We start from the raw sequence: 22615 nt of genomic DNA, 5'->3' as shown, positions 1-22615 counted from the left end.
TGAACTAGGTTTGTGATGTAGTTTGCATTTTTTCACTGATTTTTATCAGTATATTCATAAATTATGTTGTACAGTTTGATCTGTGCAGTGGACGTTATTATTTGATGCTTATAAAATGTATACCTAAATGAATATCTAAAATTATTCAGTTAAAATAATGATTGTTTCCATCTCTTTTCCAGGTTAGGCATCTCTGTGGTTTGACAGTATTTGAAAACTACTTATATGCAGTTAATTCAGATAACTTCAGTATTTGGCAAATAAACAGATATAATGGCACTGATGCTCGGTCCCTTACCAGACTTGAAAATGCAAAGGAGATCCGTGTGTACCAAAAAAGAACTCAAACATCAGGTGAGATGAAAATTCCTCATTCTAAAACCAGTTATCAGTTGGGTGTGTTTTCAAGGAAGCATTCTTATAGAAATATGCAGTTAAAACTTATCACTGCTACAAAATTTTCTACAACTTCATCTGCCTAGATTCCTGTGTCTTTCACTGCCAGTTTTCTTGCTTCCCTAAGCTCCTACAACTGATTCCTGAGCATTCAACTTGGAGAGCTGCCAATGAGTTCTGCTTTGCAAGCTCTCTGACTTCATACATACAGCCTTTTGGGGATTTAACACTCTCAGAGTTGTTAGGTGTCCAATACCACCCGCCTGCTTGGGTCTCAGACCTTGGAGATTCCTGCTTTCTCTGGATCTGCTTTTGACACGGAGTACAAACCTGGAGGGACTCACAATTCCTTCCCTCAGTCTTTGAGGTTGCCAAAATGAATGGAAGTTGGGCAGCTAGCCTGCTGAACTGCCAGCACAGTGGGGGAATTGGTACTCACTTTTCCCCTGCTTGAATAAACGCCATCTTTGCCCTTCAATCTCCATTTGATTCTGGAATTAGAAACTTCTAAATACTCAGAATTTTTGTTAAAATATCAATTTCAGATGTCCAGTATGACTTGAATCGTGGATCCAGTCACTTATTTTTTTCTGCGCTCAGAACATCAGTATGATTTATAGGATAACAAGATCCAAAATGCTTACAGTGATATTTTATCAATTAACATATTTCGATATGACTCTAGCAATAAAATCTAGAATCCTCTTGATGATTGCTGGTTATAAAAAGCTAACACATCAATTCTGGTGATAAATGTCAATGTTATTAAACACACTGGCAGCTCTGAGAGAAGTTTCAAAAAAAAATCTCTAAGCCAGTGGAGTTTGGATGAACTAATTTTACTGTATTGCTGAAGGCACTGATTTGCAGATGTTAGTGTCTGATAGAGGCAGCAAAGACTTTCTCCTCACTGTAGGCCCCCCTTGCGTATCCCTGAGGGACTCAGTTTGAACATTGGAGACACGTGAGCACAGTGTAATCTCATGTTGCCTCCTCTAATTACTCTGTTCCTCCTGCCCTTTGTTCACTCTGCAGCTTCTTTTGTTTTGAATGGGCATGTTCGTTGCTTTTCAAGATTTGCTGGAAAGGTTGTCTGAACTTGGTGGAAATTCTGTATACCTCTAACAATATCGACCTTAAACCTCTGGATTACTTTTACGGAAGAACTAAAAAGCTTGAAGGGAAGTAGAAGAGCTAAAATACTGTTGTTCAGTTGTAGGCCAGTGTAAGGTAAAAGGATAGATCTTGTCTTCTGATCAGAATTACCTTTAAAAAATTTAAAAAGTTAACTTGACAAGCTATTCTGCTAATTTAGAGCTATGCATTTAAAACTATATCAAGGGAAAGGAATTCTTTAAATTCTTCAGCAGTTCAAATGCAGGAAAAGTGCTACAAGGCTTGTCTTGTTCTTTAGCTTCTGCATAGATGTCTTCCACAGAAAGATGCTTTCTAATAGTGTTGAACAAATAGTGACCTGGGGTGGGACAGCTCTCAAAACAAAAAAAAGAAAACAAAACTCACCAATAAAATAAATTGAACAAAAATAAAGGGAAAGAAATCTGGCTATCTCAGGAGATTGCTGCCTGGCAAATAACTTCAGAATCTCATTAAAGCAATAACCTCCTAGAGTTGATAGCCACAAGATGATCCTTTGGATATGCCAATTTGTCTGTCTTGAATATTATCTTTAAAATCACCTTGTTATATTTTGGGAAAGATCGTGATGGAAATTCCTTTTTTTTTTTTTCTCCATGTCTAAACTTTCTACACACTGAAGCATATAATTATCCTACTTCAAATGGATTTCAATCGTGCTGTTTTTCACTCTCTACAGTCAGAAGCCATGCATGTGAGGTGGACCCATATGGAATGCCAGGGGGATGTTCACACATCTGTCTGCTCAGCAGCAACTACAAAACACGGACTTGTCGCTGCAGGACTGGCTTCATCTTGGGAAGTGATGGCAGGTCATGCAAAAGTATGTAATGAAAATCAGAGAGCTTGCCAGCTGCTAATATTTCAGGGCTTAGCTCTGCATGCTATCTAACATGTAATCAATAGCAAAAGAAATCACATGGTCTGTTTTCAGGTAATGTTGTTTTGTAACATATTTACCTGATGCTTTATTCATATATTCCTTTTATTCACTTAAAATGATTTTACTTGACTAGGATCAGTTCACACAAGCGACAATTTAGACATGGGATGCTGTTTAAAGAGTTCTAAAAATCATCATTAGCTATGTTAGTCAATTTTACTGTTTTTTCTATATACTATGCATTCTGACAATACATGAGGGCTGCTATGCTGTTTAATACTTTCAGTTATTATCCATTTCTACCCACACAATCATCTTAATATTTAGAAATGGACCCTTCATGTAAACAAGGCAAGCAAGTTTCATCTGATAATACTTTGCAGCAGGAAAATTGATGTGTGTAACTGTGGTTATATCTGCCACAAACGCATGGCTGATGTGACAGAAGGATGGGGTGCCATACAGAAGGACATGGACAGATTTGAGAAGTTGGACTCACAGTCCTTACAGAGAAGAACTTGGGGGTTCTGGTAGATGAAAAGTTCACTCTGAGTTAGCAGTGTATGCTTTGCAGCCCAGAAGGCCAACAGCATCCTGGGCTGCATCAAACCAGGACTAGTCAGTAGGGTGAGAGAGATTATTGTCCTCCTCTGCTCTTTCCTCATGAGGCTCTATTTGGTGTACTCTGTTGAGGATTGGAAGGAGGCCAGAGGGGTTGTGAAGTTAGAGCACCTCTCCTATGAAGGATGAAGGGAGCTGGACTTGTTCAGCCAGGAGAAGAAAAGGCTCCAAGGAGACCTTGCTGCAGCCTTCCAATACATAAGAAAGATGTAGAAACACTTACTGTGAGGACGTGTGATAGGACAACAAAAGGTTAGATATAAGGAAGACATTCTTTATTATGAGGACAATGAGAGATTAGCCTGCTCAGAAAAGCTTCATCGAGCATCCAGGATGGTTGGGGGCTTTGGGCAACCTGGTGAAGTGGGAAGCATCTGTGCTAATGGCAGGGAGTTGGAATTAAATGGCTTTTAAGGTCCCTTCCAATTTAAATCATTCTGTAATTCTATTTTTGTTCATCTTATTTTTTAATCAAATGACATATTTCAGGTGAAAGGCATGCAACTGAATCCATTGATAAATGCTGGAAGATAAATGCATTTGAACATGAATTTGTCACTGTTTTCACTGGCAACTCCAGTGAACGTAAAGAAGCATTGAGGAAAAATAATATATTTGAGAATTTTAAGAGGTCTATTTATAGAATGAAGTATCTAAGGACATTTATAGCATGAAGTATATTGTTAGTATATCTCAGTTATTTGTAATTAAGCTATTTAATGAAACTGTAAAAATCTCTTGAGAAGGAAATACAGATATCCGTGTTTTTTGTCTCAGCATGAAAGAAATCAGTATGTCAATCTGTTGTATTCTTTCTTTCATTTGAAAGTAATTTGCTACAAGCTTTTGCTTGCTTCTGAGAAACTTCAGGTGAAGAAAGATAAAATGGTGTTCTGTATTTGCTGAAGTTTACAGTCGTTTTGGATCTAATGATTTCTTCAGTCATGGTCTACATTACCTGGATAGATCCTAATGAATTGTAAAATTAAATGTCTGCAATGCTATATATGTGCATTTCACATTAGATGTAAGGTTATTCTGTGATCTAGCATTTCTTTTCAGTCTGAACTTTTACAGAAGAGAAATAATTAGATGTAAGCAGTTCACCAAAGTAATTTGTATTTTAATGAAGGTAATGTAATTAGCTAGATTTCTTGAGTTTAGATACCTTTGGAATATATGAAAGTTTAATTTTTGGTATTGAATAATGCTTCTGCTCCCCTACTAATTGTGCCAGTTAATTAAACAGTGACTCTATTCACTGTAAAGAAGATTAGGCAACATCACTTGTTTATGTTTGTAATCTTTCTTTTGCAGGACCAAAGAATGAATTGTTTCTTTTTTACGGGAAGGGACGCCCAGGAATAATACGAGGAATGGACCTGAATACCAAAGTATCTGATGAATACATGATCCCTATAGAGAACTTAGTCAATCCTCGTGCTCTGGATTTCCATGCAGAAACCAATTACATTTACTTTGCTGATACTACCAGTTTCCTAATTGGTCGGCAGAAAATTGATGGCACAGAGAGAGAAACAATCCTCAAAGATGGTAGGAATGTTAACAGAAGATTTAAAACTTTATGTAATCTACCCTTTGAAAGCAGACCCAAACTTGACCTTGTACAAACTTGGAGTTGTATTTTTTTTTTCTTACAAATTCCTATTTAGTTTTTCTAAGTGCAGAGATGCTGTTTGGCGACTGCTTAGCCTATAACTTGCCACTGAGTAACTCTTTATCTCCACTATATTCTTTCAGTTGATGGGATGAATCCATAATGTAACAGTTCACTGAATTATCCCATATCCTTAAGAATGTTATGAGACTTTTCTCTACAGCCTGAATCACAGTGTGGTTTCTGGAGTCTGTTCAAGTAGGTTGGCAGAGGAAGACTTTTTGTACTGCAGAATCACTAGCAATAGTAATAATAATAATAATTAGGGTGATTAGGATTGTTTTCTCTGATGCATTTTCCCTCCTGCCTGGAGAAGCAGTAGGAAAACCTAAGCATTTTTTGAGAATGCAAAGATATTTTTTACCATGTGTTATAGGAATTAGAAAAAATGTCAGCACTTCTCTACTTTCCATGCCTCCCACCACGTTGTATGGATTCTCACTGGCCAAGCATTCCATCTCTTTGTATTAAATGCTCTTTTACTAACTAAAGCTCTGATCTGTCAACTCACCTTTCCTTTCATAGAACTATTTCATGAAATACTGCTTCAGTAGTTCTTTACCTCAGTTGAAGGTTACCTACAATTACCTACAGTAATTGTTTCCTAGTAGTCAAGAAGGGGAAAAAAAAAAAAAAAAAACCCAACTGCTTTAATGCAGGGGTTGCCTTTCCTCATGATTCATAACCTATGTTTTAATCCAGCTATCTCAGAGAAGTTAGCTTCCATTTACAGTGAAATTGTTGTCTTTTTTTTTTTTTTGGTATAAGATCTCTACAGACCTCAGAGTGCATAAAGGTTCTTTCACTAGTAGCCATAAGAAGCTTGGTGATTGCTTAATAAGGGATGGGTGTCTAAGCAAATTATGAACACTCAGCTGCCAATTGTGTATTTCAGTTCACTGTGAATGGGGAAATACATAACACGCATCACAGAAGCTCCACTTCTACTGCTGAAAGTCTTTAACCAAAATACGCACATTTCATTTTACAGCAAAGTAATCCAAATGCAGAGTACAGGAAGGCAATGAATAGTATATAGACTTAAACATTATAAGGTAATGCAAAAAAAGCATCCTTGCTGGGAAGTGTCAGACAGGTTAAGCTTGGTCAAACATGCAAGCATGAAAAAAATATAGATATATATACATACATACTGAATCAGCAACTTCTCCTAAGTAATGTTTAATTATAATTTTTGTTGTTTTATAAATACAACATAACAAAATGCCCAAGTACTCTGAGGAGTTATGGATTGTTTGATCGTGTATTATTGGTATCCCTAATACTTAAAATGAATAAAAATAATCATTGTCATTCTCCCCCCCCCATTCTTTTCCTAGGAATTTAGCTTGTTAGTTAGAACTTGGAGAAGTTATAACTTCAAAGTATGTTTAAAAAATACTTGTTAATGTATGTTTCATGATGTAAAAAATTAATATGGCCTCCAGCCATATCACCTCAGCTTTTATTCTTGTCAGCTCTCAAGAACTCAGCAGGGATAGATTAAATCGTTCTCTGGTGGAAAGCTACTAGAGAAAATCAGGTGTGTCAGTAGGTGGTTTAATATTTGCTGGGAACAGCATGCTGCTAAGGAGCTCTATCTGCGGTAGGTGTCACTTCTCAGATTAGAAGTTGTCATTTTTTGTGACTATCAGGTTTTGCAAGAACAGATATGCTAGCTTGAACAACACTGTAACTCAGATAATTACGGTTTGCCTACATGAGAGCCTGATCCTACGAGCTGTTGACTATCAGTTGAGAATGCTGAGCACCTAACACTGCTGGAGTTTGATTTCTCATATAGTTTCAGCTGTGATTTCCTATTCTTCACTTTGGAAAATAAACTGCTGTGTAGTATTGATAACTGTTTGACAGCTCACAGCAAAGCCAATCCTAGAGTTGGCAGCACAACTGCAAAAGTGGTGTACTTTCATCAGCAACAGAAAATGCTATAATTAAATCTTCAAGTTTATTTTGAAATCAATTTTTTTTATGTTGAAAAATGGAACAAAGCAGATTTTTTTTTTAACTGATTGAATTATTTATTCAGTTGGAATACCATAAGGATGAACTCATTCTTTCTCTTTGTTTTTTAAAGCATTTCTTTACCCCACTGATATTGTGTGGGCCTTAGAGTTTTTTGTTATTCACTTTCCCATCCTTGCTAATGTTTACAAGGGTTAGCTTTGTGTTGAAGTAAGAATAAGGTAAGTCTATGTGTCTGTGTTGGAGATCTATCTAGCTGGTTGGTATATGGAAGAGTAACTATTTGTACTTTTCCAAATCACTTTACGTATGTCTTTTATTTTAGGCCATGCTAGGGTACAGGATTTGATGGACATTGATGGACCTAGGCCATTGTGTACCCAATTATGTGCTGTGCTTATAATATCTTTACAATTTGCCACATTAGTTTTAAATATGTTGTCTTTAGAAATATAAGCTTTTAAATACCTTACATGCCTATTCCATATGTATGGAGCCCACATACTACCGTTGACTATAAAATTCTGGTTTGAATTACAAATGTTAATTTTCCAGTTGTCAAGTGAACAATGATAAAAAATGGCCTTTGTTTTACTTCATTCTTTTTAAGTGTAAAGGGCTTTCCTGTAGAAAGTTGGCTCAGAATAGTGAAATCAATTTTGTTTAGCTAGAGTGGCAGAACAACCCACAGTAAAAGTAAAGAATGTATTCAAAGCTTTTAGATAGTTAAACAAAACTGAATTTCAATTAGTTCTTACACTCTGTGTTTGGCTGAGCTGTATTTGGCTAACTGAGAGAGACTTTCACTCTCTTTTAATGAACTATTCAACTCTTGATAGATGTTTATCTAAAAGTCAGTTCTCTGCTCCCCTTTGTGTATAGATAAATTCTCTTCTTTGCAGCAGCTGTGGGTCAGTCTCATCTTATGTTATTCTCTAAACTTCAGGGGCACATCGCCCTTGCCCATCTTTACTGAACCTTCTTCCATTGCAGGGGTTTATGAGTCAGTCACTAATGTTGTCTCTATTTGGACTAGATTGTCTCCCCCCAAAAAGGCAAATTAAGACCTTTGAATTAAAAAGCTGATTTTCTTAAATGTACGAACCGTGTTCAATTTTAAATATCTAGGTCAGACAGAATACAAATGAAAATAGCTTCTGAACAAATCACTCCCCATCTTCAGACTTCATATTAGTCTTCTCTGTGTGTTCTTAAGAATAATTTGCTGAGATCCCTTGGGTTTCCCACATATAGGTATAGTTTCTTATGTAAAGATGATTTACGTGATACTTTGTTGGTTCCTTTGTATCTCTCTCTTACCTTTTGAATCATAAAATGCTGAAATATTATATTAAAAAATAGAGAAGGTATCAACAACCGATGATTTGCTATTACATTGATTTTACTAATTTCTACAGCTGAACATATCAACACATGAATGCCAAAAAAAAGTGAAATAATTATAACGGAAGAAAATTTTTTCACCATACTACAGTTAAATAGTTTCTTTTTTGAAAAAAAAAACCATAAATACAGAGATAATCAGGTTTTGGTTTTCATTCAAAAAAACTACTTAATTAAAAATGGCAGCTGGAGATGCTACATATCTTTAAATCTGTTGCTGTTCAGGTCACTGGGGTAGAGTTCAAGTACATACACACATCCATGAGTGTTTAATTTAACATAAGGAATATGCATGAGAGAACAACTACACGCTTGGAGTTACAGACCGTAGAACGTTGAAGCTACAAAACCTTTTAGTTCTAATCCTGACCTACTACTCTAAACCTTGTTTACTTGTTCAAGATGAGCAAGATCATTTCTCGATTACTTTATATATCATTATATAATATTGACAAGAATTTCCTTCCTCTCATATTAAAAAGAACCTTATCTTTGTATTTCTTTTCATTAATCTGTGCTGTTTCTCTACTGCCATTTTATTCAGATAGGCAATATTGATAAGGGAAAAAGCTTTAAAGTTATCATATGGCTGTTTTGCTCTAACTGTCAGTAGCCACAAGATTGATTTTGCTTTCTGTTTTTAAAAATTGAAAACATTCTTACTGAATTATCTGTTTTAAGGAAACTGTTATTTTCAAATTTTGGTGTAGAGCAGCCATCTGTGACTTAATACTCAATACTCCCAATATTATATTTTCAATGCATTTTTCTGTTTTCTGAAAGAAATAGGTTATGAAATTTAGGAAAAAAAATGAAACTTGTTGCAGGGGCAGAATGTTTGAATGCATTGTAGCTCTGCTGACTTGGTAGGGAATATGATGGCATTACAAAGCACTAAAAGACATTGTTCCATTGAGAGGTTGTGGAGTCACTTGTTGTGTTGCAATGCTATTGAGATAGTAGTGGTACCTTTTATAGATGCTTTTATTGCATGCAAGTGTGTAAAAAGCCCAATATTTCATTTATTGGATAAAACCATCATATTTTAGTGTATCATCAAAAATACATGCTATGTTTTACAATAAGCTGAAGGTTTCTATCCTGCGCTGTTATGTATATTGTGATTTACATACCTTTTAGTAAGTAAAAGTACTGTATGCTCCTGTTCATCCTGGAGACTTTCACTGGTTTCTTGTGGAGAATGAAATAGTTTATTAGAGCCACAGTTAGTAAAGGTGTTTGGGTTCTGAAAGCAATATCACTGATGAGTTTGTCCCAGAGAAAACATCTGCAAAATAAAAAACTCCCAGGTAGGAGGCAGTAAACTTTAATGTTGAAATTCAGTAAATATTTTTAGAAGTCAAGAAATTAATCCAACTGTATTTAGAATAAATTTCTCATTGCTGACACCAATGGATAGCGTTAAAACATGAGTGTGTAACATTGAACATTATTACTGCATCTCCCTTCTCTTTCAGATCTTGATAATGTAGAAGGCATAGCAGTGGACTGGATTGGAAATAATCTTTATTGGACAAACGATGGCCACAGGAAAACAATCGCTGTAGCCAGACTGGAAAAAGCTGCTCAGAGTCGGAAAACGTTGCTAGAAGGAGACATGTCTCACCCCAGAGGAATTGTTGTTGATCCAGTCAATGGGTATGAAGTAGACTTTTTTATTTAATTCATGTGTTCAAAGTATATGGAATTTTGCTTGGGATGGGACTTTAAAACCATACGGCAATGTAAAATTCTGCAGTAGTCTATATCTCTTAATTCCTGTCAAGAATTCTTGCCTGCAGCTTTCAAAAGAATGTTCATATTCAGATACAGTTGAACTGATGTCAAGTTAATTTGAATGCGATTCACCTTTTGCTTGAACAAATTGAGTGTATAGGATCTGTATGTATTTTTAATATTAGGTGAACTTTATAATGCTCTGTTTTGTTTCTCTCTTTGTAAGTCTCAATTTCTCAAGTTAATTAAAACCATATCCTTGTACACATTAGTTTACTAAAATAAATAGACTGATTTTTTCATTACTAATATCATGAGTTGTGGTAGAACAGATAATAAAAAGAACATGATATTACAGTGGTATGGTTGTGGTATACCTAAAAATTAATTGATCAGTTTCCTCGTTAAATTCTCAGTGGCAGACTATTTAAGCAGGAAACTGTAGTGTCAATGGATAGATTTCTGTTTTTCTAGTACTAGAATGCATTTATGCTATCGAGTTTTCACTTTTGCACTTGTCCTTTGAAGAATGGAAGCAACTGTGGACAGGCTACAGTAATTAAAGTCAGATTATATGAATGTAAAATCAGACCGTAAAACATAACCATACCTGCAATCACTTAGTTAAATTTTCCAGCTGAGTAAATGCATGGCATGGGAAACAGTTTATGAAGATGTATTGTCTGAAAAGGACTATTATATAAAACACTTCTCTAATAAAATAACTCGCCCTTCATGATTACACTTATTATGGAAGCCTTTCCTGAGGGATAGCTTTTATTATGGCATTTTAATTATGTTTAGAAAATATTAGTCTTGAGTTAACCAATGCGGAAGCATTTTGAGATACAATTAAAGCACATTAATGTAAGCGTCTGTTACTATAAGCATGTTTTAGCTTATGACATGATAACAACAATAAGTACAGGTGAAAAGGTAATGGAGAAAAGCTCATTAATTGCTCTTCAACACTCATGTAAATAGCCGCAAAACATATTTCTGTGTTCTAATAAAATAAATCACGTAGTGACCTGTGTCTTCAATTGAGCTTTAGGGTGTACACAGGTTTTATTATTCTGTGATGAAAATGAACATTGTTTGAGTTAAACACGCAACAATGTTTTTAATTCTCATAGAGCAAAAATTGGTCGATGTTCTTAGTATGTATTTGCAAAGACATTGAAAGAATTGGGGAAAAAAAAAACACAACAAATCTTCTGTATGGTGGCTTGGAGCAGAGTAAACGAGTAAGAACTGTGTATTTACATAAACCTGTGGTATATGTTGAGTGTGGATATGATGATACAACTATTTGTTTTTCCAAGTTCTTATATAAAAAGCATGCTGATCACATTAGACTTAGAAGTGGTTTCAATCTCTGATGAGTGGGTTTGACATTGTTTACGTGATTGTCTTTTATTTGAAATGGATTTGACAGAAAGACTGTTTGTTTTTTTTTACTCACATTTCCTTCCTTTGGAAATGTGGTGATTTTGAGAATTTTAATTACAGGACTTGAAAAAATAGTTCAATTAGAAAAGTAAAAAAAAAAAAAAAAAAAAAAAAAATAAAAAAGTTAAAATTTTTTTTTCAAAAAAAAAAAATTTGAAAGAAATAATCTGAGCTATATACTTTTGACTTACAGTGATGCTTGCTTTTTTCTAGAGTAACATATGTGCATTTATTTTTTGGTGAGGGATCAGTTATTCACACTACTGTTACTTAAGCCATAAAGCTATAATAAAATTACTTAGCATATAATTTTCTGATGTTTTTTCTAGTCATCTATATTTCTCAATGTTTTTAGAAGAGACAGACTGTAATAGTTCTTCGGTGATTTGACTTGTTTAATGTGAAATGGGAGATACGCAGAACTTCAGAGTTATTCTGTAGCTATTAAGATAGATTATGATTAATTTGTGTATTCTACCTTTTTGAAAATATTAGGCACAGTTAAAAAAAGGCAAATTAGTCTTAGCCAAAAAAATAGCAGTTGAAGTTTGAACTTTATGGCAAAGTTAATAAAATGCTGGTTCAAAATTCCATGTTAAAATTCCATGTTATGTTAAAATTTCGGTGTGATTAAATAGGGTTTGAAACAATTATTTCACTTATCATGTAAGTCCATTTGGCATTCATATAGTTCATACGCTATCAAGAAAAAAAAAAACATTGGGTCAGCATTCAGTGGACACATGGAAAGCTCCTATTGCTATTGACTTAAAAACAGCAATGAAAAGACAAATAAGTGGAAAAGACAATATTGCTCTGATTTGTGGGTGTGCTATTCCAAGGTTCTGTAAAAAGTCTATAGAATTATTCACGTGATTAAAATGGCATCTGAATGTTCATTTCTGTAATTTAATAGCTGGATGTATTGGACAGACTGGGAAGAAGATGAAATAGATGACAGTGTGGGAAGAATTGAGAAGGCATGGATGGATGGCTACAGTCGGCAGATTTTTGTAACATCAAAGATGCTTTGGCCGAATGGTTTAACTCTGGACTATCATGCCAATGTGTTATACTGGTGTGATGCCTATTATGATCACATTGAAAGAATATTTTTGAATGGAACTGAAAGAAAGGTAAAAGAAAAATACTGCTGCTTTGCCACAGGCATGCTTTTTCTTTGGATTTTACTGTGTTATGTTAAAAAATACTTTTCAAGCTTTTTAAAGTCTGCGTATCCTGCGTCCAGTGTCATCTCTGCTGAAACAAGCAATGTTGGCAGTCTCCTAGAGGAGAATATAATATAGATCAAAATTTTCATCTTTGCTTTAGAAAGTGACACAAAAGTTCTTTTTTTATTAATTTATTTTTCTCATGGGAGAATGAATTGCATTTTGATTGATTCACCGAGCTACAAGGAGCTTTACAGTAAAATAAAACAAAACATCACTTTCTTTTGGCTCTGCCAGAGTGAGGCTTTCATTTAACTTCACTGGGTAATCTGCTTTCAAGGAGTCCCAGCACCCCATTGGAACATTTATGGTCCTGTGCAGAGAGGAAACACTCAACAAATGCAGTCAGTAATTGTTGTAGTGCTTGATAATGGCTGCAATACCTGGATACAATCTTTATGGAAGTTCTGTGTTAATTTTTAGAAACAAGAGTAGAAGAAACATATGGAAAACAGTTGAAATGGTCTGGAATTGAATAATTTGTGAGAGGTATAGCATCTGTTTCATTAAATTAAGTGCCTTGACAACTGAATTTTTTGCTGTACTGTGAATAGACATTAAGTCCATTTACATCTATATAGACTTTTTAACGAATCTGTGACTTCATTTCCATTCTACTCATTATTTCCTCTTTATGATGACCTTCATAGGGCCGATATGCAGATCTTTAGATCTCAAAGTACTAACTGTAGGTATGGTTCTCCCTGGGACTTGTCTCTGTATAATTACACACTTCTTCAAAAATCATTTACATTGGGTGATCTGCTGTTAAGTCTATGCCAATGCAATAGTGTTGCAGTTTGTCACAATAGCTTGGTTGGGATTTAGATTTAATGCTTTTGCTCCAATACATCATGGTCCTGTAAAGGAGGCAGGAGGAGAGTGAATACACTGGGAGAAAGACATCTTTTAATTAAAGATCCTTGTCTACTTGCAATGCTAGACATGTTGTGAAGTTCCTGGATAGAACAGGTCTAAAATAGTAAATGAAGCTGCCGTGGATTACATATGGATTACTAGTGAGAGCTGATGGCTTTGCCTCCCACCATAACTGCTGAATAATAAGACCCTGTTTTCATAGGCTTCACATGAGGAAAAATGGCTTTACTATTTTGGGAAGAAACTGTGGCATGTGTTTAGCTTCTTTCTTTTTCTGTGCTCTTTTTTTCTTTTTAGTTACCACAACCCAAAATAAATGAGAATTTTTTCAGAAATCAATAATCTGCACTTTAACAAAAATAAGGTACTCATACTGTTTTTTGCTCTTGGTGGAAGCAGAAATATTGAATCAAAACCTAGTTGAAGTAATAATCACTCCAAAATATTGGATTGAGATGTGTGTTTACTGCAGAAGATGACTTCAGCAACATTTTACAAGAAGCAAATATTTGATATACTTAACGTATACTGAAAGTTATAAACTGCCATGCTTCCTTTCTAGGGAAGAAGATAGATGTTTACTGAACATAATAATTGAATGGTTTCCTGCATTCCTATGCTTTATTTGAGAAAACCCTGTTCAAACAAATATATATGAAGTTTTGAAGTTAGTTTTTTATGCTGTTGCAAAGATCAGCTCTATGCTACTTAATTTTAGTGCATTAAGTTCATATGTTTGGCACAGTGCTCGTATCAGTTTTCCTTTGTCCTCCTTTATGTTCTCTGTAGTGCATTAGCAAATTTAACCTGACCAATTAATTGCAGGTAATCTACAGCGGAAAAGATTTGAATCATCCTTTTGGATTATCGCATCATGGAAATAATATTTACTGGACAGACTATATGAATGGATCTATTTTCCAGCTGGATCTGATCACAAGGAATGTGACACTGTTAAGGAGTGAGAGACCACCTTTGTTTGGGCTTCAGATATACGACCCCCGTAAACAGCAAGGTATTAATAAGATATGATTTCTCAAAGATCTATTACAGAAGGACATTTTTCCTTCCTAAGCTTGCAATACTTCGGAAATAATGGTTGAATAATGATAGGAAAAGGAATATGCTGATTGTGGCATAGCAAAGATACGTCTTAATATTTCAATCTTGTAGTTACTGAAAGCAGTGAGACAAAATAGTATTTGTAACTGTATTTCTTTGTACTTATTGGCATTTTCCTTGTGCGTGAAAGAAACTGAAAATATAAAATAGAATAGATAATACGTATGTATTGGCTCATACACATAAAATACATGATTGCATTTACCTTTTCTCAGGGAAAGTTCATAACTTCTTTTTGCCTTTTTTCCTTTCTATAACTTTTTCTCCCTGGTGTCCATCAGCACCGTATGACTTAGCTTGCTGAAAGTACATGATAATGTTATCTAGAATACAAATCAATGGCCTTTGAGAGTAGTGGAAAAGTGGATTTTTTATATTGCTTGTTTCAGTAGAGAAATAAGATATAAGGCCATAGATTAGCATGGATGGTGTTTACAAAATGCACACTGTTTAATTTACAGATTTGTTTTTATGGAAGAAATTTTGGGAGCCATTTATTATATACATGAGTGTTGAATAATTGCTTTCTTTAGTGAAAACATAGTTGTGGTTATAGTCTGCCACCTCAGATGGAAAGCATGAAAATAAGCATCAGGAATTAGTATAAACAAAATACTGTTCTAAAAGTTTAAATAGCTTACTGGACTACCATTTTGACAACTACTGGTAGAACAGTGTTTCCATTTGCCTAGATCCTATAGACCCTCAAGCGTTTTTATTCCTGAAACATTTGGTTCTGTGAGCAAAATAGAAACAAAATGAAAATTTTCTTATTGATCTCATTGCTGCTTAGTACATATACAACTTTAAAATGTACTTTGCTCAACTGTAATAGCCAATATACTGAAACTGTTTCATTAGGTGCCTCACAAGCACCTTGTTCCAAGGCTTTAAAGCCCAGTTATATTTTCATAGTATGGTCACTAGTGTGCAGCAGTTCTTGTTAGGTGATTAGAACACCTGGCAGCTGTCGGTATCTTCACGTGAAGAGCACATGGTGTTTGTGAAGAAGCAACAGGGGGGAAAAAAGTTGGAGAAATAGCAGAATATGTCCAGAAGAAGTACCATGATAAGAGCCTAAAACTCTGCCTTCCATAGATATTATTATACTTCTAATTTCTGTTTTCTTCCTCATTTTTAAGTCTATATTTGCAGCTGCATTGTTTTAGCATGTGCAGCTGCTGGTATACTTCAGACTGTTTCCTATATATACTGCTGAATTTCTTGAAACTACTACATGTATGGCAATCTGTCAGCATTTGTACCTGTGACATATTTAATAGTCTTTAATACTTGTTCATCTTCTGAAAGAAATGGCATAGAATCTGGTGAACGGATGTTATCATTGGCTTTTATTCTTTCAGCTTGCTGCAACCTGTTTTAATATTAAAACTAATAATAATGAAACTAGGAGAATAATGAGTCCCTAATAGAGAAGAAAATAAATGTAAAAAGGTATTCATGTGCTTACATCTCCTTATTCTAGCATGGCTGTTGATTTTAAAGTGACTTTTGTTGCTTTTACAGGTGATAACGCATGTCGTGTTAACAACGGAGGTTGCAGTACTCTCTGTTTAGCCATTCCTGGAGGCAGAGTTTGTGCCTGTGCTGATAATCAGTTTTTGGAGGAAAACAGCACAACCTGCACAAGTAAGCTGCTTAAAGAATATATGGTTTGATAGCACTGTTAAGGGATAAAAACAATTCTCAAAATAAATTGAAAAAAGCTCTTCTCCTTTATAGGATTCTGTGATTTTCATAGGGCAGAGATATTCCTTCAATAAAGATTCTAATTGCAGAAAGTTTGATAAGCACAGTAAAGGATTCTTTTCATGTAAAAGACAGACAATTAAGCATACAGTATTTGAGGATGAAATGTCTGATGCAGTAAGAGACTTTGATGTTTCAATTGTCTCTTTCACAGAATATTAGAAATATCAGAATTTCATGACAAATATAAATAAACTAGTTTATATATCAGATTATTATGAACTAAGTATCTCAAATTGAAATCTGGCACAGAAAATTTTCATGCTGAATATATTCAGGAAATACGTGAGGTATATATTTATATGTATATCATACACAACTCATAAATTATGCAAATTTAGCTATCTTTTATCTCTTGGATATCTTCATTGAAATGCCAATAACATTTTCAGCATTCCTAATAAATGTGGGAATAGAAATATTATGTGGTAGCATATGTATATGTATTTTTTAAAAATATTTGCACTTAGCATTTTTAACATTAAAAATTCTTATTGTTCTTCTGGGTCTCATTTGTCATTTCCTCAAGTGCAACACGTAGAACTCTATGTAGATTCCAGGGATAAGCCTATAAGAGCTGAGAAAAGCATAATGACTATTTCACGACATGTTGAGCACTGAGTTTGCAATTACCTTGAACTTCACCCAAGCACATGGCTACTAGAGCCATCACTATTGCTGAAAAAAATGTCTCCTTAGGAAAAGAGGTTAGACACCTTCAGATCTGAATCAAGCAGGTTTCCTGTTTTTTGGTGGTGGTTTGTTTTTGTTTTTGTTTTTTTTTTTCCCAGCACATGTCAGCACCCAATTCTTTTCAAAGTTCTTGGGGTTTCTGATTGGGTCTTAAAGTAATGTGTATTTTACACATAAAACATTTTGAACCTCATGTTGAGAAATGTATCTATCTGGATTTATCAATAAGCTTGAGGCTTCCTACTTAATTCTACCGCAGTAGATTTTTATCTTTTCATATTTGCGAATTTATACAGTGCGTAATGCAGGTGTTGCCTGGATACAAGAATCAGCTTTTCAGTAATCATTCTCTAGACCTTAAATGTGCACCAGAATTTTGAATCGTCTGTAAGATATATTTTTTTTTTTTTCTTTTCACTATCAGCAAAGCATTATAGTATTTTAAACTGGTACTTTCACACTATCATCTTAAGCACAAATTTAAAATTTAAAAAAAGTCTGAATGGCATTCTGAGTTCTCCCATTTATTACAAATGTGTGATCTCAACTCAAATCTGCATGCTGCTGCAGGCTTTAGGTGGAATTACTTCAAATATATGAAGTTTATGAAATACTGTTTTGGTAAGTGGTGTAGTGGAAATGCTAAGTCACAGTTTGAAGCAGTGATTGAGCACCTGGTAGGAAGGCAGCACCAACCTGGGGAGCTCAGGTGCAAGCAGTGTGCCTTACTGATTGGAAGGGGTGGAGCCAGGATACACCCCTTCCCAGATCTCATGCAAAGGTTCGCACTGGGGGCAAGGGTATCTTGCTGGAGATCCCTGCCTACCTCTGAGGTCTTCCAAAGGTAAGCAGCTGCTTTCCTTTATTTCTGTACCTGTGGCTATTGTGTTTGAGCAAGTCCTTACTTGCTGCAACTTGGGACCTTGCTAATCTGCTGTCAGTGCTGTGCTTTCCACCGCATTATGAGTGGTAACAAAATAATTTGTGTATCTATACGTGTAGAGGTAGGATTCTGTATGTATCAAGCTGACAAGTTATTTGTGAATCTTGGTTATATTTTGTAGTTAAACATGGAGAAATGCCACCACAGTTGTGCAAAGCCGAACAGTTCCAGTGTAACAATAAGCGCTGTATCCATGATCGGTGGCGCTGTGATGGAGATGATGACTGTTTGGATGGCAGTGATGAGCATGCTGACATTTGCTGTAAGTATTTTTTTAAAAATGTTTTAATCCGTGTTTCATGGAAACCAAGTAATACATGCATGTTAAATAGAAGTCTGAGGAGAGCCAAACACAAACCATAACCTTTAAGTCACAGAATCACCTGGGTTGGAAGGGACCTCAAGGATCATGTAGTTCCAACCCCCCTGCCTAGCAGGGCCACCAAACATACACATTCAGATCAGGTTGCCCAGGACCCCGTCCAACCTAGCCTTGAACACGTCCAAGGACGGGGCATCCACAACCTCCCTGGGCAGCCCGTTCCAGGGCCTAACCACTCTCCTTGTAAAGGACTTCCCCCTAACATCCAACCTAAATCTTCCCTCCTTCAACTTGGATCCATTTCCCCTAGTCCTGCTATTGTCAGCCCTTTTGAAGAGTTTACTCCCTTCCTGGGTGTAGATTCCCTTCAGGTATTGATGGGCTGCAATGAGGTCACCCCGTAGCCTTCTCTTCTCCAGGCTGAACAAGCCCAACTCCTTCAGCCTGTCCTCATAGGGGAGGTGCTCCAGCCCCCTGATCATCTTAGTCGCCCTCCTCTGGACCCTTTCCAAAATCTCAATGTCTTTCTTGTACTGAGGGCTCCACACCTGGACACAGTACTCCAGATGGGGCCTCACAAGAGCCGAGTAGAGAGGGACAATCACCTCCCTGTCCCTGCTGACCACCCTCTCCTGATGGAGCCCAGGATCCCATTTGCCTTTCGAGCTGCCAGAGCGCACTGCTGGCTCATGTTAAGTCTCTTGTCCATCAGGACCCCCACGTCCTTCTCTGCCGAGCTGCTCTCAAGGACCACTCCTCCCAGCCTGTATGGGTGCCTGGGGTTCTTCCAGCCCAAATGCAAAACCTTGCACTTTGCCATGTTGAACCTCATTAGGTTCACCCGAGTCCAGCCCTCCAGCCTCAGTCTAGGTCCCTCTGAATGGCATCCCTTCCTTCCACCGTATCAACCGCACCACTCAGCTTGGTGTCATCAGCAAACTTGCTGAGGGTGCACTCAATTCCCTCATGAATGTCATTAATAAAGATGTTAAAGAGCACCGGTCCCAAGACAGACCCCTGGGGGACACCACTTGTTACCGGCTTCCACCTGGACGTAGAGCCATTGACCACCACCCTCTGTCTGCGGCCTTTCATTTTAAGTCATTCATATAACTTATTTTCCTGAGTATAGTGATACTGGTATTTATAAATAACACTCATGTACTCGTTTCATAGCATAGTGGAAGAGTAATGGTCAGTGGTCTTTTGATTTTGACACAGCAACAGATTGGTCATCTGTGGATATATTTGAAACTCAGATTTGCATAGTCCTGGGGTGCTGACCCTGCTTGAGCAAGAAATTATACAGTGTGATCTCAAGAGGTCCCTTCCTACTTGAAATATTTCTGTGGCTCTGGAGTTTTTGTTTTCTTTTGTTTTAAGAAAACCAACATAATACTTTCAGTTTCAGCAAGATGTACTCTTATCTTTAAAAACGTGGTTTTAGTACAGTCGTATTATTGTTTGTTTCTTTGTTTCACCATAGAGGAGTGCCACTATTGAAATGAAAAATGCTAGAAAGCATAACAATTATGTATCTGAGTCGTTCCTGCAGGCTACCTAACCTACAATAAATTGAGAGCTGAGGTGGTGAAAATGTCTCTTTCTGTTCTCAGATCGTTGCAGTGATTACTTCATTTTTCTATACCAAATTTCCTCTACAAAAATGAAAATACATTATTTCTTTTCCTATCACTTGTAGATTTAAAGATCTGATACACTCTTACTCTATGCATTGTTCTGTGTGTCTGAAAACTTTTCTCATGGTCTCTCATTCTTGTTTCTTTGAGACAAAATAACTTGAATCTGGTTTTTTTTTTGTTTTTTTTTTTTTAATTCCTTTTATTTTTTTCCCCAGTACGTGGTGGTGGTGTTTGTTTTGTGAATGTTGCCAAGTGAAAGTTGAGGTTGGGTGTCCAAAATTGGATGCGTGTGTTTTTGCTGAATCCTGCGGGAACCTGACAAGGATGAGAGTAAATTAACACTGATAGAAATATTTTTACATCCTTGGGTAAATCTCGCGCATTTCGCTCTGGCTTGATGCTGTTGATGCAAGTTTACCTGGTGAACCTCTGTTAAAACTTCTTGATAATTGTTACATGTAGCCAGTTTTAATTTTTTGTGTGTTTATAAATTTTGATATCTCCATGAAATAGACATTTACTGATTTAAATCTGAATTCTTTTTAAGGTGTTTTTTTTCTGTTGGTCTGAGTTGCATTGAAACAATAGTCAGCAGCGCAAGGGATTGTTAAGCAAGGAGTTAACTAATAAAGACAGCGAGAAGGAAAATCTTTTGACAATGTTAACTTGATTCTTATTTCAGTTAGTGTGTTTTAGGCTAACTTACTGATGGAAGCTTTTGATACCCAGAGGATTTTTACAGATACAAATGAAATCGTACAATCCCAAATCCATGTTTGATGCGTGGTTTGTGTCCAGCATGTTAACAGTGATCTCTTTTCATCAGTTACTATAGAAACTTCAGTAGTTCTTCTGGAAGTAGTCCATAAGGTTTGCAGTTATGACCAGAATGTACACAAATTTTAAACATAAATAAGTGAAACTTACAAACCATTTAAAATAATGTCTATGTCTCTATTAACAAAGTAAGATTTAAGGCAAGTCTTCATGTTTGATTTTTATCAGATTGTTTATAACACACTTTAGCTCTGTTTAGATTGCAAGCTTGGTTGCTTTACAAGTATTATGAGACTTGGAATACTGTTCTGCTCAAATTATTAATATGTTTACTTCCAATGATATTTTACCTTTCACATAAAACACTCATGAAGGGTTCATGTGCGATTGGTATCCCACTAACTCTCTGTTGTTTTCAGGAGGCAGAATAGGTAAAAGGTCAAAGATAAAAGCTACTGAAATGTCAGGGATAAGCCTGCAAGATGTCCTTTCATTTTAAATACCATTTGTTTCCAGATATATGTTAAACTTTAAAAAAGAGACCAGATAGCTGAGTAGGTGGATAAGAGCTTGGGATTTTTGTTTTTAACTGGGTGTTTGAAACTACTTAGTTTACTGCTCTTGTCTAGGTGAGTGAGATCTTCTAAGAATAGACCCTGATATTAGTATACAAACTGAACATACATATTTGTAACAGCTAGGAAAGCAGGCCAGTTGTATGTACATAACTTGTATGCTTTCAAAGTCTTCATGCCTCTTATGATATTAGGTAGCTAGTGAGAAAAAAAAAACATTCTACAATCATACTTAGGCTACCTAGAAATGAGTAGGTTTAAGTAGATGTGTGCAATACGGTTTAAATAATTTTTGGTTAATTCAGATTTACTCAAATTTAAAATAGCATGTGCAGTTAAATTTTTGGGATAGTTGGAGCTGTATTTGTTCTTTCACCTAGTGTCACATAACAAATGTTTGCTGGCATCTATATGATAACTTGGCTCATGAGAGAGCAGAGGTCAGCTGCAGTTTTTTGCAGTTCAGGAGATATTTTAATTTCGTAATTTTAAACCTATTGTGAAAATACTATCTATCTGTAACTAACTAATTGAGAACTTACATGTGTAATGTATATATTTATTTGAGGATTTTTTATTCCCAGTATTATTTACACGGATCATAGCTATGAACTTGATAGCAAAACCATTGCACTTGATGGATCTGTCTACCATTTTGTTATATTTTTGCAGCTTGAATCCTTATGTCACTTTTTTATTCTATTAATTAAAAAAAAAAAACAACCCTAATCCTCCAAAATTCACAGCCCTGATCCACCCCAGATTAAAAAAAAAAACAACCCTGAAGAAAACATTCTTTCCTGCTTTATTCAAGGTAAACATAAGCCAATATTGTTCAGTGTTGCATAATGCAAATTGTGACATGACCTCTTTTAACTAGTGTGATGGATATGTGTATTCAGATTGTCAGTCATTTGAGTGCCATGCTCCCAGGCATGCATTCTATCACATACATGGTACAGGCAATAAAATTTGTTTGTTTTAATGCATCCTTTGTGTTTTAAGCCTGTTGAATCTCAGAGATTGTGACATTCTGTGATAAACCTTCAACTCATGTGTTTATAATGTTACAGATATGCGGGTTCAACCTTCTGTTTGAACTATTTTGGAATCGGAATTTTACCTCTTCCCTTTTGATATTATTTTGTCTGTAGTTGTAAACTCTTGCTATCATTTATCATTTAGTGGTTAATAAAAGAGGGTCTCCATAGGAATTTATTATGTATTCTTTAATTACTATGTACTCTCTAATTATTGGAGTTCTGTTTAAGTACTTCAGTATTTTTTTATTGATTCTATTGCTGAACACTTTTCGTGTCGTGATGATGATGATATATCAAGGATAAC

At 35.7% G+C, this 22615-nt stretch overlaps 1 protein-coding gene across 1 annotated transcript in view; it reads left to right on the top strand.

Annotated features, from left to right (window-relative positions):
- LRP1B (LDL receptor related protein 1B) overlaps positions 1-22615 on the top strand; it is a 440883-nt gene that overhangs the window by 231068 nt on the left and 187200 nt on the right. The window contains exons 9-16 of the mRNA XM_042827024.1: positions 183-354; positions 2231-2374; positions 4373-4609; positions 9602-9782; positions 12229-12448; positions 14249-14438; positions 16073-16195; positions 18073-18213. Coding sequence (XP_042682958.1) covers positions 183-354; positions 2231-2374; positions 4373-4609; positions 9602-9782; positions 12229-12448; positions 14249-14438; positions 16073-16195; positions 18073-18213 — 1408 coding nt within the window. The remainder of the gene's footprint in view (positions 1-182; positions 355-2230; positions 2375-4372; positions 4610-9601; positions 9783-12228; positions 12449-14248; positions 14439-16072; positions 16196-18072; positions 18214-22615) is intronic.

The sequence above is a fragment of the Centrocercus urophasianus genome, unplaced genomic scaffold, assembly GCF_019232065.1.
Source record: "Centrocercus urophasianus isolate 14NV4802_14NV808 unplaced genomic scaffold, USGS_Curo_1.0 seq_28, whole genome shotgun sequence".
NCBI classification, from domain to species: Eukaryota; Metazoa; Chordata; class Aves; order Galliformes; family Phasianidae; genus Centrocercus; species Centrocercus urophasianus.
The sequence above is the reverse complement of the archived record's forward strand: the minus strand, read 5'-3'. Positions and strand labels throughout refer to the sequence as shown.